The following is a 26,764-nucleotide window of genomic DNA, read 5'->3' on the forward strand; positions in this document are numbered from 1 at the left end:
GCTTCCTTCCTTGCTGACTGAGAATCCCTTGGCCCCTTGAACTGTGACCCATGGAGACAGGTGTCCTTTCCATAGCCACAGCTGTCGCTGTACCTGGTCTGGAACTGGAGCTGAGTGGATCATCAGACCAAAAACTCTTTGGACAGTGCCCCACCTGAGCCCCTCTCAGGCCCTGGACCTGGTCCAGGGCTGAGGCCAGACTGGATTTGCAAAAAGCCATGTGGTGATCCTGGCACGGCAAGTCTGTGGACCAGCCCCTGGCCTGCCACTGTAAGCCCACCTCCTTGGCTGTGGGGTGGGAGGGTCAGGCTTGGTGGTGCTGCAGTGAGCACTACATCAGGGTCCTGCCCCACGATGCAGCTCAACCCCGCTGTCCTAGGCATCCACTTGGAAGAAAGGCTCAGTTGCAGCAGCCTTGCCTGGTCGCTGGCACAAAGCCTGCTCCCGCCCCTGCGATGCAGACTCACCTCGTGTTTCCTCCACCTGGATGTGGTAGTGGTCTTTTCCATCACGCCGGATCAGCATGTAAGTAATCCAGCAGCCCTCTGAATCTCGTTCTTTGCAAGGCCGGTTCAGGAAGGAGCCGTATTTCAGCTCCATTCCCGGGCACGCCTCGCTGCAGTTCTTTCCAAAGGGGCCCTTTTGGAATTTCAGGCACTCGGCACAGGAGCTACAGGCAGGAGGAGGCTGGTTAGCACGGGTGTGTAAGAGTGTGTTCAGGCACCCCTGGGGTGTGCCAGAGGGTCAGTGAGTATGAGAATGTGTTGATGTGTTGGTGCGTGCAGGTCTGCACGAGTGTGCAAGAAAGCGCACAGGTATGCAAAGTGTGTGCAGAACGAGAAGGGCATGCAAACAGTTGTGTGCATGTGTGTGCTCTGGTGTTTGAGAAGGTGCATGGGTGTGTGAAAGTGTGCGGGTGCACATAAGTGTACAAGAGGGTGTGTGCAGGTGTGGGGGCTGGTGTTCTCAGGCAGAGCACCTGCAATGCCTGGCCTTGGATGAAGGGACCCAGCCGTGGGGCGGCTCTGTGCGTGGAGGTGGGCATCTTGGCTCCCATAGGGCAGTCCCCCCACCATCGCCCCCATACTCACACATAGTGGCTGCAGGGCATGGGGCAGCCTGGGCACTCCTCACACAGGGGTGGCTGGTAGCCGGGGTCACACTCACACACGTTGCAGCGGCATCGCCCGCGCCCACTGCACTCAACTCGCCGCACGTTCAGGCAGCTTTCGGTGGACTTAGGGCACTGGCAGGCCGAGCCTTCAAACCCCTGTTTGCATTGGCATTTGCCACAGTCACAGCTCCCCCTCGCTGCAAGAGAGCAGAGGCTAGCCTCAGCCCCTTCGAAGCCAGACCAGCCATTCCTCTGCCACGCCCCGCCCCTCTGCTATCCCCCCACAACCCCTCAGCCCCTCCAAAATACCCCTTCCCCTGCACCACGTCCCGCCCCAGTGTCCCACCCACCTTTTATCAATGCCCACGTTCCCCAGTGTTATCACAAAGGTGCCAGTGGGGACCAAGGGTGGGACCTGCACGGCTCGCTTCCTCTTGCTGCCCTGTCTTCAGGCTCTGACTCCCTTCTTCCATTCCCCCACAGCACCTGGAGCTGGGCCAGCAGCCACAGGGCACTGAGACCACCCACCAGGCCCCACTGCCCACCAGCAGTTCAGCCACTTACCACCTTGTCATCCAGGCCACCCTTGACCAGCCTGGGTCTCCTCCCGGGCACGTGTGCATGGGGCCACCTTGTCTGCCCTTACCCCACGGGGGTGTGTGACTGTTGATATCACTCAGGTTAACAACTACCCTCCCCGATCCCCCATGGTGCAGACTTTGTGGGATCCCTTGCCATGAGGACTCCTGGCCCTCACAGATCAGAGTGGAGGCTGGGAGAGAGGAGAGTCAACCACAGTCCTACTACTGCTGAGTGGCCGAGCCAGACTCACACTGGCCTGCCTGTGTGTCTGTCCGTCTCTGTTACGGATCGAATAGTGTCCCCCAAAATGTATGTTCAAGTCCTAACCCCTATCAGTGAAGATGACCTTGTTTGCAAATAGGGTCTATGAAATGTTATCAATTAAGTGAACATGAGGTCATACTGGAGGAGGGTGGGTCCTAACCCAGAATGAGTGGTGTCCTCATAAAAGAGGAGAGAGACACAGACAAGGAGACAGAAGGAAGATGGCATGTGAAGACGGAGGCAGAGATTGGAGTGATGGATCTACAAGCCAAGGATTATAGGAAACCACCAGAAGCTGGAAGAGGCAAGGAAGAACCTTGAGAAGGAACCAACCCTGCAATATCTTGATTTAGGACTTCTGGCCTCCGGAACTGTGAAAGGACGAATTCATGTTGTTTTAAGCCACCCACTTTGTGGTACTTGTTACAGGAGCAATAGGAGGCTCATACAGTCTCCAACATCCCCTCTTTCTGCTCCCACCCACTATCTCCCAGTGCAAATGGACTAGAAAAGCTCCCTCTACCACGACAACGTTTGTTCTGCGAAAGGCAGAAGGCAGCTCTGCAGCGCCCATAAGCAGTGCCCCTGGGACTGTGGGGGACGACCCTTGGGCTGTGGGCTCACTCTCGCCACCGCAGATCTGGCCATCGTAGCGCTCACAGTTGAAGTTGTCACACTCGCAGTAGGGCCCATAGATGTGCTTCTTGGGGTCATCGGCCCTGTGGCAGATGCACTCTCCACAGAAGCAGTCACCCAGCCCTGAGCACACAACTGAGCTGTTGTCCTTTCGGCAGTTCCCCTCTAGCTCCTGGCTGCTGCGGCCTTGCGTCTGGCATTCACAGGTCTTCCCAATGTAGCCGGGGTCGCACCTGGGACGAGAGGGACTCTGTGGTCAGGGGTGCTCCCTACAATGCTGGGGAGCCGCTCCTCCCTAACATGGTTGAGAACTTCTGCTGCTACGCCTGTGTTTGCTTCTCCCTCAGTCGTCCACTGAGCGCTTGCTATGTGCTAAGCATGCAAGGCCCAGACACGGGAAAGCATGGTTCCACCTCTGACTAGCGGGCCGACGTGTGAATGTAGCACAGAACATGGCAGGTCTGGCACTGACTTGTGCGCTCAGCTCTGAGGTGCTGGCCCTTTCCCCACATCCCTGCTTTCCTGCAGCTTGTTTTCTGCCTGTCCCCTGGCTGCTGACCACACACTCCTGGCCCTCATTACAGCCTCTGTCACCTGCATTGGTGAGATGACTAGGTGGGTAGGCTTGCATCCATCAGAAGAGCACCCAGCTGACTGCCTCCTAAACTGTTCACTGGACAAGACCCCTACCCTCCACGTTGTGATGCCCACACCTGACTGCATCTGGTGGTGGGGGATTAGAGTGGACAAGTCCAGCGGTGGGTGGCCTAGAGGTCCTGGGCTGCCTGGAGCGGTCGCCTGTCCTGGAAGCTCTCTGGCCATGCAGTACTGGCTACCAGCCTGATGGCTCGGGGGCCCCAGAGGCCAGAGAGAGGAGGACCCTTAGAGGCTATGGGGCAGGGGAAAGGAGGTGACCTGCTCAAGGGCCAGGTGCCCGGCAGAGACACAGGCCTCCCCAGCCTTCTTTCCTTGCCCCTTGTACCCTCCTGAGATAAGTCCCTGGTGGCTCAGGGTCCTCTGCCTGCCTGGGGCCTTCCACCCTCCCCGGTGGCAGGAGACCTGGGACAGCATGGCCCGCCTCCACCTCCCTCACCTGCAGATGCCACACTGCACGACGCCCTTGTTGCCACAGTGGCTGCGGTCAGAGCTGGCATCATGGCAGTTGCACTTGCACTGGGGGTGCACGCGCACTGTCACCGTGTCCGTGAAGCCCAGGGCCCGGATCACAAATGACTGCTCCTGGATACACTCTGTAGCCGTGACCTTCACCTGGAAGGTGACCTGCAGGCGGGGAGGATGCAGGGCTCAGTTGAGGCCACCAGACCCTTCCTGGTCAGCTGTGGGGGTATTCCCATCCAGTTCCCTCTGTCCAGTCTGGTAGCCCGGCTGGCGGGGCGCAGGGACTGGGCCAGGACACCACAGCCCGGCTGGGTCAGGATGAGCTTGGGCATGGAGGGAGCACCATATGCAGAGGTCCCGGGAAGGGGAAGGCTAGTGGGGAGGGATACGGAATAACAGGAAACACACCAGCCAGATTTCTGCAGGTACTGAGGGTCCTGGGAGGGGGCGGGTAGGGGGAGGGGGGGATGGGGAATAACGAGAAACATGCCAGGTTTCTGTAGATACAGGGGATGTGAGATGAGAGACAGAAAAGGGAATGAGAGCTGAAACCTCGGAATCTGGGATGCCAAGACAATGGCAGCCAGCTTGCCCAGCACCAAGGTCCTCTGCAGGGTTATATTAAGATTTTTTTTTTCCGGGGGGGGGGGAGTGGGGATGGAATGTAACTTTATAATATTTTCCATTATACATAAATTAAAAGGGATTTTAAAATGACTTCAGCATACTGTAAATCCAGTATAGGTGTCCCAGGGTGGTGCAAACAGTTAACGTGCTCAGCTGAACTGAAAGGCTGGAGGCTCCAGTCCACCCAGAGGCACTTTGGAAGAAAGGCTCAGTGATTTATTTCTGAAGAATCAACTATTGAAAACCCTGTGGAGCACAGTTCTACTCTGACATATATGAACGGGGTCCCCACAAGTTGGGGTTGACTCAACAGCAGCTGGGTTTTTTGTTTGTTTAGGTCCAGTATGCTAAAACACCAGAATCCTGCATGAAGGCCTAGATTCCGGAAATGAAGCAATACTTTAACCCTGAATAAATACAGCTGAAAGGAAATGGATCGGTTGCCACGACATCCGTACGCAAGCACAGGACAGAACAGGCCCTTCCATGACCCAAACTGCACGATCACAGTGGAAGCCAGCCTTGAATTTCAGGGGACACAGGCTTGTCAGGAGCAAGCCACATATAAAACAAATTTAAATGAATTTCATACAGCACCTCAAGATAATGCGAAGGGGGAAAAAAAAGCCCAGTAAAAATGTGCAAAAAACAACCGGCAAGTTATGAGAAAATTCAATCAGTCCTCATGCAGGTCATCCAGCATGAGGGGAAATATTTCAGTAAAAATTCACATGCAACATTTAATAAGTAACATATCTGAAGGCATTCCAGTGTCATATTCAAAAATGCAATCAAAGCAAGTTCATAGCAAGCAATGGGAAAAATGGAATAGTCGTGGTTATAATAAATCTAAATCTAAACTATTAGGGAAATTATCCAAGGCCTATTTTTATTAGCTGTGTGACCTGTGGCTTATTGCTTTGAAAAAAAAAAAAAAAGCCAGAAAACTAAACAAAAGCAAATTTGTACTGTTTGAAACGTCCTCCTTTGCCTGGATGCTATGTCAAGGTCGGCCCCCAGGAGGCGCTGGCACCATGATGTTCTTTGTGCCTATGCAACATTCTTAGCGATTTCAGGGGAAATTCTTCTGTTGGACTGATAAATACGGTACTATGTGCCACGGAGTGTGCTGAGTGCTCAACCTGTGTCATTGCCTTAAACAGTTGTTGTTAGGTGCTGTCGAGTCGGTTCCAGCGCATAGCGACCCCATGTACAAAAGAATGAAATACTGCCTGCTCCCGCGCCATCCTCAGGATTGTTGCTGTGTTTGAGCCCATCATTGCAGCCACTGTGTCAATCCATCTTGTCGAGGGTATTCCTTTCTTTCGTTGACCCTCTACTTAACCAAGCATGATGTCTTTCCAGGGACTGGTCCCTCCTGATAACATGTCCAAAGTACATGAGACGAAGTCCCGCCATCCTTGCTTCTAGAGAGCATTCTGGCTGTACTTCTTCCCATACAGATTTATTCATTCTTCTGGCAGTCCGTGGTATATTCAATATTCTTTGTCAACACCAAAATTCAAAGGCATCAATTCTTCCTCAGTCTTCCTTATTCGTTGTCTAGCTTTCGCATGCATATGATGTGATTGAAAATACCACGGCTTGGGTCACGTGTACCTTAGTTCTCAAAGTGATATCTTTGCTTTTTAACACTTTCAAGGGATCTCTTGCAGCACATTTGCCAAAAACAATGCATCTTTTGATTTCTTGACTGCTGCTTCCATGGGTGTTGATTCCGGACCCAAGTAAAATGAAATCCTTGACAACTTCCATCTTGTCTCCATTTATCATGATGTGGCTTATTGATCCAGTTGTAAGGATTTTTGTTTTTTTTATGTTGAGGTGCAATCCATTCTGAAGGCTGTGGTCTTTGATCTTCATCAGTAAGTGCTCCAAGTCCTCCTCACTTTCAGCAAATAAGGTTGTGTCATCTGCATATCACAGGTTATTAATGAGTCTTCCTCCAATCCTGATGCCACGTTCTTCTTCATATAGTCCAGCTTCTCAGGTTATTTGCTTAGCATACAGATTAAATAAGTATGGTGAAAGGATACAGCCCTGACATACACATTTCTTGATTTTGAACTACACAGTATCCCCTTGTTCTGTCTGAACTACTGCCTCTTGGTCTATGTACAGGCTCCACCTGAGCACAATTAAGTGTTTTGGAATTCCCATTCTTCTTAATGTTACCCGTAATTTGTTATGATCCACACAGTCGAATGCCTTTGCACTGTTAATAAAACAAAGATAAGCATCTTTCTGGTGTTCTTTGCTTTCAGCCAAAATCTACCTGACATCAGCAATGATACCCCTAGTTCCACTGAATCCAGTTTTAATTTCCAGCAGTTCCCTTGTTGAGGCACTGGTGCTGCTGCTTTTGAATTATTTTCAGCAAAATTTTACTTGCCTGTGATATTAATGATAGTTCAATAATTTCTGAACAATATCATTTAGGACATAAATTTGTCATTAGCAGTTCCCATGGAGTCAACTCCAACTCACGTGACTCCATTCTTATCACTCACACCGTGTCAGAGTGGGACTGCTCCGTAGGGTTTTCAAGGCTGTGACCTTTTGGAAGCAGGTCTCCAGGCCTGTCTTTTCAGATGCCTCTGGGTGGGTTTGAACCGCCAACCTTCTGGTTAGTAGTTGAGCACTTAACCATTTGTGCTACCCAGAGACTCTTGACATAAATTTACACAAGTATATTTTTGGCCTCATCAGAGAGAATATTAATGGGAAGAAAATGGGCCTGGTGGCTGACTACCCCATGGGCTCCAGCCCCAGCTCACCACCTCAGTTTGCCTATGTGCACTTTCCCCCTCTCTCTCACGGGATCCCACTAGAAAAACTCGGTAGATAGTCCCTTCCAGAACGTTGGACTTAGAGACTCAACAGCACCCACAGCATGAACCGTACTCACCGGGACGTTGATTTGCACGCCATCGCAGTCACCTCTATGATGGTCTAGCCGTATGACCCCGTTACTACAGAAGGAGTCGTAGGTGACTTTCAGGGTGTCAGGGAGGGTGCTGTGTTCCAGGAAGACTCTGGAGGAGAGTTTCTGTGGGCAGAGATGGCTGCCACTCAGGGAGGAACGGCCCTGCTGCCCCCTGCCCTCCATCACTCACCTCTCCATTTCCCACCCCGCCCCAGCACCAGTTAATGACCCACAGGCCCACTGAGGACTGGGGGCCAGGGGAGTTATGAGTGCCCCAGTCCTGCCCTCAAGGGCTTCCAGGCCAGCTGAGGAGACCAGCCTGGAGACAGCAACCACCTCACGGAACAGGGCTCCAACCTTGTCACTCATACTGAGTCTCCAGTGCCTGACAGCAGGGTACGAGCTGTGCAGTGTTTAATGAATGATAGCAAAAGAGAGACAGAAACAGAGAGAGACAGAGAGAGACAGAGAACTAGTAGATGAGAGCCAGTGATGGTCACAGTATTGGTACAAAGACAGAAATACCAACAGGTAACAGAGGAGCACACGAGGGGGATAGCTTTGGGGGTTTATGTCTCACAAAAGGCTAGAAAAAGAAAATGGAACCTCCTTATTGGGGCTCTAATTCAACTCCCTGAAGGCAGCATCTATTGGACGCTCCCAGCATGTTGTGGGCTGTCACGCCAGCAGAACTTCTGGCCTAGAAGAATCCCAACCACAACGTTCAGAACTTTTCTTCTTTGGGGAAGATTCCCCACTGTGGCCTGGGCTCACTAGATCCTGGGCTCTGAGTGACCTGGGGCACTCACATCCATCACAACTATTGGAGCCTCCGCATAGGGAACAGCACAGGGGTGCAGTTGGGGGGGGGTCCCCACACTCAGGATAAAGATGAAGGACAAGGGCCACTCTGGGTTCATCCAGGAAGAGGGTAAGAAAACTGATGAACAAGATTGCCAACCCTGAGGGTGTCTTCACACAGGCCAAAATGGACCGTGGGGAATGCAGCTGTGATTCCTAGAGCCCCTAATCTCCATCGGGTGCACCATCTGCCCCGACCATCCAGCCCACACTTTTCTACAGAGACCAGCAGAAAAGAGCCCCTAGAGGTGGTCCCTGCAAGGGCTGCAGGGGGCTGCTGCCCGCCTGATAGGTCAGCTGGTCTCCCCCTCCAGGCCACTCTTTGTTGAACTGCACTGGGGAGGGCGGTTTTGCTGACTACCCCAGGGGCTCCAGCCCCAGCTCACCACCTCAGGGTAAGCTCAGCTAACGTTCAAGGGAGACTCACATTGTAGGCATTCTTGATGAGCTGGACCACGTTGCTGGAGTCCTCAGAGAGCTCTCCGACTGCCGACTTGGGGATGATCTCTGTGAGCTTCTGTTAGGCAGGAGGACCCGACACATGGCTATGAGGACCCTCAGCGTCCATCCAGCTAGACAACACCCAGAGGGCTTCCGCTCCCACAAAGTGGCTCAGAAAACCCTCAACCCAACATTTTTATTTAGCTGAGAGAGCTAGTGGCCAGTGGTGTGCTGGTAAATGTTCAACAACCGGCTCTCAGGAGGAAAAAGCCCTGCTTTGTAATTTTTGCTCATTGCCCTGGTGTAAACGCTCCCACCTCGATTGACTTCAAGCCACCAATGTGAAGTCACCAAACGTGGAGTTGGGAAGACATGCTTGGAAGCCACCATTAGATAGCATTCCCACCACACAGATGCGATAGACATAACTGACCCAAGGCCCCAGATAATACGGAAATGTAGAAAACCATCAAGAAGTGCTGAGCTCTGAGCATTTTAACGAACTTACATACTTTAATTGTTTAACAATGTTGTGCTAAACGACAATGTGACAATCAATTCTGGCGGGCCGGTACCAGCTGGTTCAGTGGCACCCCCTGGGCAGGGGGCTAGAACACCCTAAAATGCAAACTAGCCATGGTCTGCAGTTGTACCGCTTCCTCCCACACGCCCACCTAGGCATCGGTTCAAAGGCCTCGCCATTCTTCGAGAAGCCTTCATGATCACTTTATCTCACAGAACAATGGATCTGATCATCAAGCCATTTCCACAACAACAATGACAGCAAAGAGAAAAGAAGGAAGGAAGAAAAGCGGCTCTAGGAACAGAAGAAAATTCCCCGCAAGAGCTTTATGCTATAGAAGGTCGTAATAGGAACAGTAATTCGATGACATCAGGATAAACCTGGTTCCTGATGCAGGAAACAAATGAACGGGAAGAAGGAAGTACCCTCAGTATACACAAGTGGTAGTTTCCCTGGCGCAGGTGGCAACAGGGAGGGGCCTGTGGACCCTCTTGATCTACTTATTGGGATGTGTGTCCTTTGTGAAATTCATCAAGCTGTACATATATGAATGATTTGTGAACGTTTCTGTGTATATCCCATGTTGTGGTTAGGTGCCATTGAGTTGCTTTTTGACTCACAGTGACCCCATGTGTGCAGAGTAGAACTGCTCTGTAGGGTCTTCTAGACTGTAATGTTTATGGAAGCAAATCGACAGGTCTTTCTTGTGCAGAGCTGCTGGGTAAGTTCAAACTGCCAACCTTTCGGTTAGCAGCTGAGTGCTTAACTGTTGCGCCACCAGGGCTTCATGAAAAATGTTTACATTCGAATATATATATATATATAAAGTGAACCCTGATGGCACTGGGTTTTTTTATATACAAAAAACAAGAAAGTGTCCTAAAATGAAGAAGTTGATACGCAAGTCCAAAGTACTTGCCAAGTTCTAGCAAAAATGTAAATAATTGACACTAAGACATATGCTTGGTGTTAATATTACCGAATTTCAAGGACAGGAAATAATTCCTTCTTTTATCCGAACATAAATGTTATACTGCCTATAAGGAAGTTTCAGACTTCTCAGCTGCAAAATTCATACCCAGAGCGCCACAGACATCGGCCAGGCCCACACGCCCAGCAGGCTGACCCAGGACTCAGGCTGTGGCAACACTGGGTGTTGCCATCATTCTGCTGAAATTGCAAAAGTCCCACCCATGTTGCCCAAGTTGCCCGACCCCACTTACCTCATAGGTTGGCACCATTCTCTTGGTCACAGCGAAGATGGGCTGGATGTTGTTCTCAGCCAGTTTGTGTGCCAGCTGCCCCACTGATGGGTAGTCCTGGAGGGATGAGATGCCCGGTCAGACAGTCCGAGGGCCCAGAGACAAGACACTCAGGTGCCCAGTTGGCTCTTGCCCCTTGAGGCTACTGCCCAGGGCCCAGAGGGTGTCAGCAACAGCCCTTTCTTATGCTGTGGATGAGACTTTCTCTGAATAATGTTTATAAATGCATGAAATAAAGACCATCATGCTGTTGTTGTGTGCTGTCAAGTCAATTTTGACTCAGTTACCCAATGTGACAGAGTAGAACTGCCCCCTAGGGTCTCTCCTAGGCTTTAGTCTTCACGGGAGCAGGTCACCAGGTCTTTTCTCCTGCGGAGTGGCTGTTAAGTTTGAATGGCCAACCTTCTGGTTAGCAGCTGAGCACTTAGGCATCGCACCACTAGGGCTCCTTTAAAGATGATCATTAAGGAAAACCAATCATCTGGATACAATTAAGAAAATCCTAAGAACTGTGATATGTGTCTCAATCACAGCAAAAAGCAAATCTGGCGGCAGCGATGCCTCCCAGACTTTCGAAGTAGAGAGATGTTTAGACCGCGTTCTGAGGAGCCCGTGCTCAGCTGTGCCCTGGAAGCCCCTCAACTTCTGTCGGGGTCTGGAGCTCCGGCCCCGCCACCACCACAGAGGTCTCCACACTCCACTCGTAACTGACTTAATTTCTTTCTGTCCATGTTCATGGATCCCTGAATTCTATCTGCTGACCCCACCCCCATCCCGAGTCTGTCGACCCCAGGTGAAGAAGAGGCCCTGAGTTGCACCATCTCTGAAATTATTTGTGGTGTTCAGAGTTTATGCTTCCAGGACACCAAAGCCTCAGATCCACAGCAGGCTAGAACAGAATACCACTGATTCTCCTTACCCACAGTAGTTGTGTCCTGTAAAAAACCCCACTAAACCAAGCCCAGTGCTGTTGAGTTGATTCTGACTCCTAGCAACCCTACAGAACAGAGTAGAACTGCCTCTATAGGGTTTCCAAGGCTGCAATCTTTATGGGAGCAGATCCCCAGGTCGTTTCTCCTGAGGAGTCACTGGTGGGTTCAAGCCGCCAAACTCAGTTAGCAGCCGAGCACTTAACCACTGCACCACCAGGGCTCTTGTGTCTCTAATGTCTCCACAAGTGCTGAATGAATAAGAAACCATTGCTGGGGGAGAAATACACCATGAGGTTCCTGTGAGCCTCTGGTCACAACATTTTCATCCACCGGTCAATACATAACCTTGTTTTATGTGTGTTTCTGTGTAAAGACACCTTATTTAGTATATGCTGTTGATTCATTAACACTGAATTCATGCCCAACAACACTGTAACTCGTGCCAGAATGAGCCGATCTAACACATGGTATTTCCTTCGTAAGGCACATCACAGCCTTCTTGCACTTAGGAACACCAGATGGCACTTCAGCACTATGATCGGGGGCCTTTTAAACAGCAAAATCACCAATGAAAAGCTCCCAAAATTTGAAAAAGGTGGCACTAAGTAAACTGTGAAAACGATATTTGTCTACAGTCTGAGAGCTGAAACAAGAAGGCAGAGTGTCTCTTTGTTCAACCTCAGCTGAGAACATCGGGGACTCAAAGCTTTGGCTACTCTGTGCATGTCCATGAATGATCACAAAAGTGCGACAAGTACTGATTTTGGGGTTACAAATAAATTTTAGCAGGTACACAAATTTGCAGTACAGAATCCACTAATAATGAGAACCAACTTGCTGTGTATAGTGAGGTGTTTGGGTAGTGCCTGTACCCCAAAGCAGAGCATTCACTGACTCCCCCCTCCACATGCTATTTGTCATGGATTGAATTGTGTCTCTCCAAAATATCTGTCAACTTGGCTAGGTCACGATTCCCAGTATTATATGATTGTCTACCGTTTTGTCGTCTGATGTGATTTCCCTACGGGTTGCAAATCCTATCACTATGATGTAACGAGATGGATTAGTGGCAGTTATATTGATGAGATCTACAAGATTGGATAGTGTCTTAAGCCAATCTCTTTTGTGGTACAAAAGAAAGAAGCGGGCAGGGAGAGTACCCAGAATCAAAGTGCCACCCCTAGGACAGGGCTAGAGTCCAGGAGGGAGTTACTCCTGGCTTGCCTGTGTCTGGGGCTCTCACTACCGCATACCACCAGGAAAGCAGCACCAGAAGCAGACCGTGTCCTTTGGACCCTGTGTCCCTGTGCCTGAGAAGCTCCTCATCAAAGGCTGATTGATGACAAGGACCTTCCTCCAAAGCAGAGAAAGAAAGCCTTCCCCTGGAGCTGATACCCTGAATTTGGACTTGTAGGCTACCAGACTGTGAGAGAATAAATTTCTCTTTGTTAAAGCCATCCACTTGTGGTATTTCTGTTACAGCAGCACCAGACGACTAAAACACTACTATAGCGCCTCCCCAGGGAGGGGAGAATTCTCACACAGTAAGCCTGAGGATGAAGTCTGAGAGACCTAGCACTGCCCACCTCCCAGCTCTGTGCCTGTGGGGTCTCCTCGGTAATTTATCTACATCTGAAGGAAGGGCTCAGGCTTCCCACGTTGTGCAGGTAGCAAGACAGCCATAATGACCCTGCTGTCATTCCTGCCATCCTGCCCTCTGGCCAGTCCTGGTGCCTGTGCTCAACTCAGGTGTTCGTCCCAGCTGGGCGCTAGGCTGGTGGCGGCCCTGTAAGTTCCTTGAGGAGGCCCCTCCCTTTGCTACCGCTCTGCACCTGGTGGATGGGGAGGGCATATGTGGGGAGCTTCAGCAGGTCACCCCGAAGGATCCGCGAGGGCAAGGACTTACAAATTCATTGCTTTTTTTGTACAAGTTGTCCTCCAGGTGACAGTGGCCGTCGTTGGGAGTCAGGATGGCACCCAGCTTCCCATCTCCGGCAATGTGGAAGCCATCATCCGTGGCGTACACCAGCAGGCGCGTGACGTTGCGCCAGCCAATTTCCTCCTGGGAAAAGAGTAGCTGCAGTTACCTGACTCCGTTTCCCCAGCTCATCCTCAGGGCTCCCCTTCCCAGTCCTGAGTTTTCACAGCAGGAGGACTGCGAGAGCAAGTGGAGACCGCTGGGTACAGCTCACCAACTGTGGGTTCTCGGTGTCTGCTCCAGAATGGGGCATGGAAGAGTCAAGAACTGTTTGTCAAGACCACAGACTTTAAATGTCAACTAAACAGATAGAGGAGGATGAGGGAAATTGAAATACGTGCTTATACTTAAAAACAAAACACACACACACATCCTCCATAGCCCCAAAATTTCAGACCTGGGAATAAGAAAATAATTGCAAAGAAGAAAAAAATAAATATAAAAACAAAAAAATTCGTAAGCAGAAATGTGTATTACAATGTAAAACAGTGTAAATACAAAATAACATACAACCTGGCAATACTACAACAGAGGAGCTAAGTGCCCTGGAACATTCCATAAACCAATATTATACAAACATTTAAAAACGTATGTATAATATGATTCCGAAGTGCCCAGGGACTGGCGGAGAAGCTGGAGAACCCACCACTGGTTTATTACAGTGGCAGCTGCCCTCGCCGTTCGAACACTGGTGGTGGTGTGGGTTATCGCAGCAATGATGTTATAAACACCACAGATAGAATAAAGAGGCTGCTAGAAAGGTCGGTGGGGGGAGCAAGGGAAGAGCATGGAGGGGCCTGAGAGGGGTGTCAAGTGAGAGAGCTACCACTGACCAGCCCAGCAGATGCCCGTCGTCCTTGAGGGGGCACATGAGGAGGGGTGATTCTACCACTGACCAGCCCAGCAAGATGCCCCTCGTTCTTGAGGGGGCACCTGAGGAGGGGTGATTCTACCTGAGGACCCGCAGGGTCAAGGCCCTCAGTAAGTGGCCTTGCTTCACAAGTGATCATTTGCATGGTATTTAGGCTTCAAGAGACGTTTCCAAGTTTAATTTGTGGTTTATAATAAAATCTGTGGATGATACATGGGTACCCCTCCCACTGCCGCCCTTACTCTCTCACTCTCAGGAGGGGTCCTAGGGCCCAGGCTGGCAGTGGGGGCTGGAGCAGGTGAGGACAATGACCTGAGTTCCTAAAAGGATGCTCTGGGCAGTATGAATGGTCTCACACTGCCGCTGAGGCTCCAGGTTGGAGGGACCAGGGACCCCAGTGAGGGGAGGCTTACCAGGCATGCGGCAACCTGCATCATGGCATCCAGGCCACCCTCGGGGGCATCCAGGTTCCCGGAAATCAACTGCTTCCCGACCTCCTTCTGAAACTGGTTGGAGTTGTCGGTCAGCTTCAGCACATGGCGGAAGGCAAACGGGGCCTGGCACTCCTTCTCCTTGTTGGGGCATGGGTTCTTCAGCTTCTCGGGGTGTGTGTTGACAAAGGGCAGCACCGTCTTGTCCACAAAGGAGCCAAAGCCTGAGGGGCACACAGTGTGAAGGGGCCACGGTGTGAGGGAGGACACAGTGTGAGGAGGTACATGAAGTGTGAGGAGGATGGGGTGTGAGGTGGAACATGCAGTGTGAGGGGAACACAGTGTAGGGACACATGGTATGAAGGGAGACACAGTGTGAGGGGGAACACACAGTATGAGGAAGTACATGAAGTGTGAGGGGGACAGGGCGTGAAGGGGGAAACACAACGTGAGGGGAACACAGTGTGGAGCAACACGTGGTATGAAAGGGGACGTGTGGTGTGAGAGGACGCGGTGTAAAGGGGACACATGGTATGAAGGGGGACATGTGGTGTGAGGGGGACACAGTGTGGGGGACATGTGGTATGAAGGGGGACATGGTGCAAGGGGAACACAGTGTGAGGGGGACACTTGGTATGAAGGGGGACATGGTATGAGGGGCACACACAGTGTGAAGGGAACATGGTATGTGAGGGGGAATATGCGGTGTTAGGGGAACACAGTGTGGGGGGACACATGGTATGAAGGGGGACATGGTGTGAGGGGGACCCACAGTGTGAGGGGGACAGGGTGTGGGGGGATATTAAGGGGATGTGCAGTGTGAGGGGGAAACAAGGTGTGAGGGGGATACACGATGAGAGGGAACACGCCATGTGAGGGGGACACAATGGGACAGGGACACGTGGTGTGAGAGAGTACATGGCACGTGAAGGAGATGCACAGCGTGAGGGGGACACGGTGTATGATGTGGGGACACATGGTCTAAGGGGGATATAGGGCATGATGTAGGGACATACAGTGTGAGGCAGGGGACTTGGTGAGAGAAAAGGCACACGGTATGAGGTGGGGACACATGGTACAAGGGGACATGTGGTATGAGGCAGGGGTGTGCAGTTTGTGGTGGGGACGCATGGGAGGCAGGCTGGGTGGGCAGCCTTGTGGAGGTGAAGGCAAAAAGTGGTGGGCAGCCCTCTTACTAGGGCAAGAGAGAAAGCAAGATGGTGTGTGTGATTGTGTGTGTGCACGTGAGTATGCAAGCACATGTGTGTGACCATGTATGCGTGCAAGCATGAGTGTGTGCATTCACGTACATATATATGCAAACGTGTGTGCGTTCTTGTGTGTGAGTGTGCGTTCCTGTCCCTGTAATGGGCCGGTGCTCACAGGCACTCAGTCACCTCAGCTGGTCAGAGACTGGCCAAGCAGAGCTTGCGGTTACTCTTTCTTTAACTCCATGGCTGCTTTGTAAACTATATGCTTTTGTATGCTTTAATGTTTCAATAATTAGCATGGTAACACTTTTGCCTTTTAGCAACATCAAAGATAAAAAAAGGACGGAAAGAGAGAGGGATGAGAAAGCAAAGGGGCTGGGTGATGCCCCCAAGTCTCAGGGAATCGGGACCTGGTGTGGACCTGTGGACACTGCCTGGAGGGCCCCCAGTACCCTGCCCCCTGGACAGGTGCACATACAGTGGGCGACTCTGGGGCCACGGAAGGACCAAGCAGGTGGCCCTGGGCAGTTGGCCTCACCAATGCGGCCTGACTCAGTGATGTCGTTCAGGGCCTTGAGCAGGTCGCCCCCCAGCTTCTTGACATTGATGAGATCATCCAGCATGGAGTAGGACAGGTCCATCAGGTAGTAGAGGTCAATGGGGTAGCCCTTGGCCCGCCGGAAGGTCACATTGAACATGGCCGCCTGGCCTGCCAGGGAGAGGGCAGGAGTCAGCAGTGCTGCAAGGCCCAGTGCGCGCGCATCAGGGGCTCCATGCGGCTACGCAGCCACATGGTAGGCTGGCTGGACGCCCACTCTCCAGAAGTCCTGAGATCCTAGGACTGTCTCCTGTCATCACAGCCTGGCACAGGGGTCGCAGGTAGGATACAGATGTCCCATGAGGTTTGAGTTTCACGAGAACAGCACCGACTTTTTTAGCATGAAACCAAAAAAATAAATAAATAAAATATCCAGACTCGTGGCTGTCGAGTCAATTCTGACTTGTGGTGACCCCATGTGTTATAGAATAGAACTGCTCCAGAGGGATTTTTCTTGGCTTTAATCTTTATGGAAGCAGATTGCCAGGCCTTTCTTCCGAGGCACTGCTGTGGGTTCAAACTGCTAACCTTTAGGTTAGTAGTTGAGCACAAACAGTTTGCGTCACCCGCGAACCTTTAGCACAAATATGTCCCAAGTACAAGATCTCTGGGTGTCACAAACAGTTTGCGCTGGGCTACTAATCTAAAGGTTGGTGATTTGAACTCACCCAGGAGTACCATGGAAGAAAGGCCTGGTGATCTGCTTCTGTAAAGATTACAGCCAAGACAACCCTATGCAGCTAAACTCTGTAATACTTGGGGCACCCATGAGTTGGAATCAACTGAATGGCAACAAGTTTGGTTTTTTGGATTCTGTCCCAAATATAAGCATGTCCATGCAGGTGGACAGGGACATCCACTGGTGGCTGGAGAGGGAGCAGGGCCATGAAGGGACTCAGACTTTGGTCTCAGGTGTGAAGCGGTGGCTTTCTGTGGCCTCACCTGGTCCACCTTGCTGTCCTACCCATCACTGGAACAGCTCACACAAGTGCTGGGCCCAGCCCACTGAGGCCAGCCTACCTGGTCTCAGGTAAAGCGTCACACTCTGTGGGGACAGCTGCTCGCGGCCTCCAGCCTGGTTGTCCTGGGCCTCTGCATGGCTCCTGGGGTCCACGATGTCATCGGCTGCACAGCCCTTCATCAGCAGCTGGTTCCTGGTGTCACAGCGGACAGAGTCTGGCTCCCCGCGTACAGTGAAGTTCTGGGGGACAGAGGGTCAGGAGGAGGGCAGAAAAAATCACCCGGATGCCACACTGCAGACACGGCACAAGCTAACCCTGTTTGATGGGAAACAGGATATTTCCCAGCCTCTGAGTATCTCCCCACAAAATGTGTGGCTCTTACCAGCTTCTGGCACCAGGCGCAGCCAGGCCCCAACTCCACACACTCCCGGCAGGTGCTGACCTTGTACTGGGTGCACTCCTGGGGCAGGACTGGGGGGCAGACAGGCTTGTGAGCAGTGGCTGCAGCCCTGGCCCAAGCCACGCAGAATGGGAGAAGGAAGGGGGAACCTGGGCCTCCCACTCCCACGACTGGCTGGCCCAATGCATCAGGCCGAGGACTTGGACATCTCTAGGGATAAACCGTCCATAAACCCGTCTACAGAGAAGGATGGAGATGGGCACAGTGGGGCAAGTGTGAGAAGCTGGGGAAGGTGGCCAGAAACAGCAGCAGGTGGACAGGCCCAGGTGGGTGGAGCTCTGGAGTGGGATTTGGGAGAACTGAGGGCTTTAAGCAGGGACATTCTTGACGGTATCTGTGCTTCAAAGAGGGTCCCTCTGGATGCTGGGGGGACATAACGGGGCACTATGGGTATCCAGGGACAGATGGTGATATTTTGGGTCAGGGGGTTAGAGGCAGAGGCAGGAGAAGTCATGGGATGATCGAGGACTTGCCAATGGGATGGATCCAGGACGTGAGGACTGGAGAGGGACCAGGGAGACAAGGGCTGTGGCATGCTGGGGGAGGGGACACTGCTTCCTGGGAGCAGGTGTTTTGGGGTCAAGCACCAAAGCTCTGTCCTGGGCATGGTGATCTGAGATGCCTGGTAGATATTCTAGCAGAGATGCCCATAAGCACTAGGAGATTGGATCGGGCTCAGGGGAGTGTGGGACAGAGGTGGAAATTCGAGGTACAAAGGTGGAATTTAAAGCCACGGGGATGGCGGGCTGAGGCAGTGGCTGAGGGTGGGTACATGGAGTAAGAGGCTAGGCTGCGTCCAGGGCCACGCCCCCAGCAGAGGGCGGGTGGGCAGGAGGGTTGGCAGGAGACTGAGAAGGAGCGGGCAGAGGGGGAAGAAATGGGTGAGCTCATAGAGAGGGGTCTCAGGAGAGGGGCCTTGAATGCAGATAAGAGCAGGGGCTTGGGAGACATCAAGGCCAATACTCCTGACATGTGGGGAGACTGAGGCCTGCATCTGGGTGGTGCTCCCAGCAGCGCAGTCTTCTTGAGCTGCCCTAGGGAATCAGTTCAGTGGGTCTCATTCTTCCCACCCAAGAACTCACCAGACCCAAAGGAGAGGAGTCCCACCAATGTGAGCAGCAGGGTGTGCCGGCCTGGCATGACCTGTGGAGGGAAGGAGTCTTGGTGACAGTGCTTGGATCCCAGGCCCACAGCACAGGACAGCCATTGGGTCACACCCCACGGCACCCACATGCCCCTCAGGTGGCCTGGGACCCCTGAGGGAGAGCTCATCCCTACCCTGCAGGGGTTCAGACTGGGCTGGGGCAGACATGGACCACCCCCAACCCCATGCAAGGAGATGGGCCTTGAGAAGGTGCACCTGTGATCCGCTCAGCAGTGAGCTGGACCAGCTGTGACCTTGATGTACCTAGCATGGGCTGAGTCCCCAATGAGTCCGAACTCAAGGGACTTGAGCGCTGAGCCCAGATCCCTCAGCAGGTGGCAGGGCCGGGACTAGGAAGGGAACAAGCCTCAATGAGCATGGTGCTGTGCCTGACAATGCTGGACTGGCATCCCAGATGCCCCACCGAGAGCTCTACAGACCCGCTCCGGCCTCCAACTTCTAGGCCCTGCTATTCTATTCCTCACATCCACACCCATACCATTCTGAGTAACCCCCGGCTCTGTGGATGTGCTAACAGGGCTTTCGCAGCAGAGACCGGTTTAACTGGCACCCACCGCCCACTTGTCCCTAGTGGCAGGATAATGCAGGGCCTGGGCCCAGAAGGGCGTCTTGCTAACATCCCACCCTGCTAGGGTGCAGGAATTGGCCAGGGCTAGCCCCCCTCGGCCTCTGTGTCTCCCACCTAAAAGTGCCTGTGGCCAAGGTGAGGCCTGCCCCCAGTCTAGACCTGTCCAAAATAGCATGGCCCGCCCAGGTCAGGCCCTGGGAGGGGCGCAGGCCATCTAGGTGGGGGCAGGGGTGGGGAGGCCAGCTCTGACTCCCCAGGACTCGCAGCACAGGTGTTCACAGGTGCCAGTGTGAGAGTGCAGCTGGTTGCTGGCCTTTTTATCTGACATTCAGGAAGGAGGAGGTTGCTAAGGGGTGTGCAGGAAGTGACATTTATCTTACAGGGCTGTGTTTCTGCACAGAAAAGAGCCAGCACACGTCACCCAGCAGTGCCAGCTCCTCTGAGGCCAGGCTCCTGGGGTGCCCAGTCCCCTCCCATGGGCCACCCTGGTGGTGGTGGGTTCTACGGGGTTGCCTCAAGGGCCCAAGGCTGGGGGGCCAGGCTAGCAGAGGCCCAGACCCCTTGATTTGGGGCAGGTCTCTTTGGGGCTCAAGGGGCTCCAGGCCACTGCACTGAACCACCTTTCACTCTTTCTTTCCTGGGACTGATGCATTTGTAGCAGGATGCTGTGGTTGGGGAGGACCAGCCCGAGGCCCCAACCTACTCTCAGTTTTTGTTTGGATATGGCCACTTTCTAGTCCCTGCCCAGATTGCGATCAGGATCCAGAGATGTCAAAATAAAACCCTTGTTCCTTCCCATTTGGGGATTGAAAGCAGAAGTCACTCTGGGGACTCCTTGTACCCTATCTCACTTCCTAGGTCATGCAGGCGAGGGCGGGAGTTGTGCTCTTGGTTCATACCCAGCCCACTCGTTGGCAAAAGCCTGTCTTTGGGGTGTGGGGCTAAGTCCTGTGCCAGCCCCAAATCTCCCTCTGTGCTCTCTCAAGTTCCCTGGCTGGACTGTCCTTGGGTCATGAGTTGGGACAGCCAACCCCATAGCTGACCTAGAGGGGCTGCCTCCTGCCCAGACACCAGCACCGTCCTGGGACCCACACCTGGGCACCTGCTCTGGGCACAAGGTCTGTTGGCTCCTAGTCATGTGTGTGGGCTAACAGGGCCAGTGGCCCTCCAGTTCTGGGTAAAGACCTACAAACACAGCTCATGCTCTCTCCTGGGCCATACAACCACACCGCCCCCTCCCTCCTGTAAACTCTCATAAAGACCAGCAGGTCAAAGGCCTGGCAATCTCCTTCCATAAAAGATTACACCCAAGATAATCCCACAGAGCCCAGTTCTGCTCTGACACACATGGGGTTGCCATGAGTCAGAATCAACTCAACAGCAGCTAACAACAGTAAGTCCTCACAGGAGAAACTGAGGCAGAGCAGCAACAGGATGCAGACACAGGCATGTGCTAAGACCACGACACCCCTGCCCACAGAGGGAGGGGGTGCCTTGGTTAGGGTGAGACCAACCACAGACCACAGGCCCTGACCTCGGTCACAGGAAGCAGGCTGGGGGGGGGCTCTACAGCTCCACTTGCAGTGCTGCTCCCTAATTGTTCCGAGGCCCACAATGAGAGACACCGGGGGGTACAGGGTGGGGGTTGCTGAGAGAAGTAAGCTTCCCCTCCCACTCCACAGCCAGGCAGGGGTCAGAACACCCAGACAAATGGCAGCCCTGGCCTCTGGAGGTGGAGGGCAGTAGGCAGAGCCTGGGCTCCCACAGAGCGGGGGTGCTGGTGCTAAGCTCCCCCCTTCACTGAGCAGCACACCCCCTGAGTGGGAAGTGGGGTGAACAAAGCAAAAGACGTGGTCAGCCAGCCCCTCTTGTCCCAGCCTCAGTGTGCAGGGAGGCTGAGTGGACACAGCCAGCAGCCAGGACTGGTTCTCAGAGCCTCGGAGCCTTCGAAGATCTCGAGAACAAGGCCCTCTGGGTGCTGGCCAAGCGGGGGTCCTGGAGCCTGGGCCCCAGGACAGTACAGGGCAGTGCCCCAGCCCGGGTCCACCTGGGCAATTACTGAACCACTCTGCCTCAGTTTCTCTTCACAAGCTGGAGGTGATCATAGGGCCTGCACACAGCACTTGAGGGTGGATACCCCACATATATGGGGCTCGCTCAGCACCTGGCACCAAACACCCGGTACAAGAGTAGGAAGACTGGGAAGTGCCTGGCTATGGCCAGTCTCTTGCAGCCCCTGAGCTGGCCCCACAGGAATGGGCAGGGCAAGGAGGGAGGGACAGTAGGTACCTGGTCAGGCTCCTCCCAGGGCACCTGAGGCCAGCCCTGCAGAGCTCAGGCCCAGAGGAGGGTGAGTGCCCTCCTGCCACCCTGAAGGTCACCCTGATGGGCCTTCCCTGCTGCCCAGAGCATGGGCACCCTCCCTGCCAACCCCTGGGCTGCTGTAGGGTTTGCTCTCTAAGGGTGGCTCCCCTCATGGAGAAGCAGGAGCCAGGCCCTGACCTTAACCCTGCCCAGGGTAGCTCTGGCAAAACCTAGCACAACCAGGAAGCGGGGTGGAGTGTTACCAAGTCCCCTGCGTCGTGGGTCCAGGTCATCCCCCATCAAGCCGCCCCCCACCCCAGCCAGGATCCAGTCCCCTCCCCTCCAGCACCAAATGCACAAAGCTAACAAGGATCACACTTCACCGGGAATCAAGCTCTTAAACAGCCAGGTTTTAAAACATGAAAGTAACATTAGAATAAAAATAGGCCACGGACAGAGCAGGAGGAAAATGTAGAACAGAATTAAAATTCCCCAAAATAGACCAGACTTACTGTTCTGACAGAGACTGGAGAAACTCTGAGAATTTGGTCCCCGGACACCCTTTCAACTCAAAACTGAAGTTCACCCTTCAGCCAAAGATTAGACGGATCTATAGAACAAACAATAACACACGTGAGGAACGTGCTTCGCAGTTCAATCATGTATATGAGACTAAATGGGCACACCTGCCCAAGAGCAACAACGAAAAAGCAGGAAGGGACAGAAAAACTAGACGAATGGAAACAGGAACGTCGGGTGGAGAAGGGGAGAGTGTTGACACATCACAGGGTTGACAACCAAATGTCACAAAACAATTTGTGTATTAATTGTTGAAGGAGAAACCAATTTGTTCTGTAAACTTTCACCTAAAGCACAAAAGAAAAAAAAGTTGAATTGGTGAATATTGTCACATATATAGTTTTAACTCAATAGAAAACTAAAATAAAAAAATAGAATGTATGCCTTCTAAGTCACACACACTCACATTCACAAAAAGAAAATATAATCCACATGGTAAAAGGCAGAATGAAAAGAGGAGACATCCAAAAGAAAGAATGTGTTAAACAGAACCCAGAGGCAGGGAAGGTGAACATACGAGTGGCGTGTTAAGTTGATGTCAGATCAGGCCTCCTACCCAAAGACAAGGACAGCCCAGAAGTCAGGAAAGTAAACCCTTCCTTCGGTGCCAATTTGCAAGAGACAGTCTTGAATCCAGTGAAAGGCGAACGGTCAGACCGCAAGCCAAGGTACTGACAACCAAAACCAAACCCACTGCCACTGGGTCGAATCCGACTCATCACAAACCTATAGGGTGGAGCAGAACTGCCCCACAGGGTTTCAGAGGAGCGGCCAGTGGATTCAAACTGCTAACATTTTGGTTGGCAGCCGTGCCTTGCCGTAGCTCTTATGCACTGTACCACCAGGGCTCTGGGGTGTCTATCTTGGTTTTTGTTGTTATTGAGCGGATTCCAACCCAGGGTGACTCCACAGTGTTTTTAAGGCTGTGACCTCACTGAAGCAGGTTACCAGGACTTTCTACCGTGGTGCCTCTGGGTGGACTGGAACCTTCAACCTTTCTGTCAGCAGTTGAATGGGTCAACCGTTTGGGACACCCAGGGTATCTTGGAGTGTTTACTTTCCTACATACGGGGGAAGGCTATACAGGCATAAGAAATCACACTTTAAAATATTTATCTAATGACTTGAAAAAGTGTTAAAACCCTAAAGTAAAGCTTCAAAATAATATTTCGGTTTCATGATAGGAAGTAAATATATACTGTGAAGCATCTCACAACATGGATGACTCTGGAGGAGGTGAGATAAGTCAATCACAAAAGGACAAATAGTGTATGAGACCACTATTATAAACACACATGAAAATGTTTATGCACAAAAAGAAACAATCTTTGATGGTTACAAGGGGGGAGGGGTAGGGACGGAAAAACACTAACTAGCCAATAGATAAGTGGTAACTTTGGTGAAAGATAAGACAGTACGCAATACTGGGGAAGCCAGCACAACTTGACAAGGCAATGTCATGGAAGCCCCATAGACACATCCAAACTTCCTGAGGGACCGAATTGCTGGGCTGAGGGCTGTGGAGGCCGTGATCTTTGGGAACATCTAACTCAATTGGCATAATATAGTTTATAAAGAAAATGTTCTACATTCTACTTCGGTGAACAGCATCTGAGGTCTTAAAAGCTTGTGAGGGGCCACCTAAGATACTCCATTGGTCTGACCCCATCTGGAGCAAGGGAGAAGGAAGAAAACTAAAGACAGGGAAAAATTAGTTCAAAGGGCCAATGGACCGCAACTACTACCGCTTCCACCAGACTGAGCCCAGCACAACTAGGTGGTGCCCAAGTACCAACACCAACTGCTCTGACAGGGGTCACAACAGAGGGTCCCGGACAGAGCTAGAGAAAAATGTAGAACAAAATTCTAACACACACACACACACACAAAAAAAAAAAAAAAGGCCAGACTCATTGGTCTGACAGAGACCGGAGAAACTCTGAGAGTATGGCCCCTGAACACCCTTTTAGCTCAGAAATGAAGTCACTCCTGAGGCTCACCCTTCAGCCAAAGATTAGACAGGCCCATAAAACAAAACAAGACCAAATGGGTACAGCAGCCCGGGGGAAGGACAAGGAGTCAGGAGGGGACAGGAAAGCTGGTAACAGGGAACCCAAGGTTGAGAAGGGGAGAGTGTTGACATGTCGTGGGGTTGGCAACCAATGTCACAAAACAAGATGTGTACCAATTGTTTAATGAGAAGCTAGTTTTTTCTGCAAACCTTCATCTAAAGTACAATTAAAAAAAGTAAAGACATGGAAAGAAGTAGAAACATCAAAATAGTCTGTGTTTCTCCCTGGGTGGCAGCATTGTATTTTCAATTTCTTCGTATTTCTTTTTGTATTTTCCCAAACCTTCACCAGTAAACATATATTTTTAAACATATGATATTTAAGAAATGTATACATTAAAAAAAAAAAATCAGAATTCCATAAGGATTGGTAAATTGCCCTGAATTTTGTTATCCAGGTTTCAAAAACCATCTGTTTTTCTTTGCCTCCTCTGGGTATTTCTGAGTGGTGGTGGAAAGAGATGAGGCTGGTTGACCTCGGGGGACCTCCTCGCTGGGACATTTACTCATAAATCATTCATTCACTCATTGAAGAAGCTTTTGCTGGTCTCTTTTCTGGGCCTGGCACTGGGGGCTGCTCTCTGGCGTTCTTAGAAATTGGCTCTGCCTTTGTCCCTTCCTCCCCTCGCCAACACTGCTGCTCCAAACATCCACCGTATGGTCTTGCTCAATACTATTTTAAAACTCATTGGGTAATATAATGGTGGACATATGACATCATGCATTTGTCAAAACCCACAGGACCTTGCAACACAGAGCGAACTCTATGCAAACTGTGCACTTTAGTTACTAATAGTGTATCAGTACAGTTTCAGTTGTAACAAATGTGTCACACCTGTGCAAGATGTTAACAATGGGGGAAACAGTGTGCAGCAGGCACAGGGGATATATGAGAACTCAAAGTACTTTTTTTCTGTGTAAACCTAAAACTGCACTAAAAATAAAGTCTGTATTTAAAAATGCGTTGGTGGAGGGGCTACTCAGTGGGGCCACCTCCAGGTTATCCTCTGCCCCTGGAGTGCTGGCACACGAGTCCCGATGCTGGGTGGCACCTGGTGGTCTGCTCTCCCACGGCCCCTCTGTGATGGGAGCCTGGGCTCAGGAAGGTCTAAGAGGTCAAGGAAGCCAGCCTCAGCCCCTGGCCTTGCTCGCCAGCCAGCCAGTGAGCCCTTAGACTTCCAGCTGCAGCCAATGCCATGGACCCAGGTGATGGTCTCCTCAGGACCTTCTGGGGCAGTAGATCTCTGGCTCTCAGTTTGGCCAGATCTGAGGATCTGAGAAGCCCGACTCCCCTCAACCCCCACATCCAGTGCCAACGAAACCTGGCTGTGCCAAGCTTTGTGACAACTCACCGTGGAGGCTGTGGTTGTAGAGGGACTGAGATCACGGCAGACATAGCCTCCCTCGCGCCCTGCAGCCGCTCCCTGCCTGAACTCCCACAGGCACAGGACTGGGCACTGCTGCCCTGTGACCTGGGCTACACTTGGCACCCATGGCCTCAGTTCGCCCTCACCCCCCCAGATGTCGGGTAGACGGTGCCAGCCCCCCATTCACAGGGGTGGGGAAGCGGGTCCATTGCCCAAGCCACACAGCCAGGATGTGTGGACACTGTGACTGGAGCCTGAGCCAGCTGGCTCTGGGGTCAGAGCTCTAGGACCCACACCAACTCTTGTACCAGCTGTCACATCCCTGTAACCAAATCATGCCAGCCTCTGGACCTCAGTTTCCTCCTTATCACAAACACTGAAGGATCCCACGAGAAGAGCCTGAGGTTCAAGCGTAGGCTGCAGGGTGGAGCTTTGCAGCACTGTGTGAAGCCAAGGAGGGTGGGCAGGCAGGCTGTGGTTTCCGCCTCAGGATGTTCAGGAGGTATAAGGGTAATGAGTCTGTTTTCTTCCTATCAGGGCCCGTGGGGGTGGCTGCGAAACCTTCCTCCCAAGCCCGCCCATGCTTTTCTCAGCTGGACCAGATCTGAGTAGAGAATGTGCGAGGGTCACATACAGAAGCCTGGGCCTCCTGGCTCCTGACCCCCAGGCCCTGCTAGTCTTGACCATGGAGTAGAGAGCAGCCTGGACCCCTCATCTGCAGAAGAGGGGACCCTGGGCCACAGAAGGTCAGGCCTGGCCAGGGCAACACACCAAGCAAGCCGGGGTGTCGCCTGTGCCCTCAAAGCCTCGGCCCGTGAGCACTCTTGCCACTTAGCCTGGTGCCTACTCACTAAGAAGGGAGTAACTGGAAGCTCCCCACTCTTTTCAAAG

The 26,764-nt window shown here is 52.2% G+C and overlaps 1 protein-coding gene across 3 annotated transcripts in view; it reads right to left on the reverse strand.

Annotated features, from left to right (window-relative positions):
* The window catches only part of ITGB2 (integrin subunit beta 2), a 49,563-nt gene that overhangs the window by 16,446 nt on the left and 6,353 nt on the right, over positions 1 to 26,764 (reverse strand). For 2 of the 3 annotated variants that reach the window (XM_049875014.1, XM_049875016.1), the window contains exons 2-14: positions 18,902 to 18,962; positions 17,742 to 17,830; positions 17,418 to 17,598; positions 16,338 to 16,508; positions 14,571 to 14,812; positions 13,215 to 13,370; positions 10,338 to 10,433; positions 8,578 to 8,667; positions 7,272 to 7,412; positions 3,690 to 3,877; positions 2,585 to 2,829; positions 1,092 to 1,311; positions 468 to 670 (exon numbers count right to left, since the gene is read on the reverse strand). In XM_049875014.1, coding sequence (XP_049730971.1) covers positions 468 to 670; positions 1,092 to 1,311; positions 2,585 to 2,829; positions 3,690 to 3,877; positions 7,272 to 7,412; positions 8,578 to 8,667; positions 10,338 to 10,433; positions 13,215 to 13,370; positions 14,571 to 14,812; positions 16,338 to 16,508; positions 17,418 to 17,598; positions 17,742 to 17,830; positions 18,902 to 18,962 — 2,083 coding nt within the window. Of the gene's footprint in view, positions 1 to 467; positions 671 to 1,091; positions 1,312 to 2,584; positions 2,830 to 3,689; positions 3,878 to 7,271; positions 7,413 to 8,577; positions 8,668 to 10,337; positions 10,434 to 13,214; positions 13,371 to 14,570; positions 14,813 to 16,337; positions 16,509 to 17,417; positions 17,599 to 17,741; positions 17,831 to 18,901; positions 18,963 to 22,368; positions 22,467 to 26,764 lie in introns of all 3 variants that reach the window. The other variant, XM_049875015.1, reaches the window with a different exon arrangement.

This window comes from Elephas maximus, chromosome 2 (genome assembly GCF_024166365.1).
Source record: "Elephas maximus indicus isolate mEleMax1 chromosome 2, mEleMax1 primary haplotype, whole genome shotgun sequence".
NCBI lineage: Eukaryota > Metazoa > Chordata > Mammalia > Proboscidea > Elephantidae > Elephas > Elephas maximus.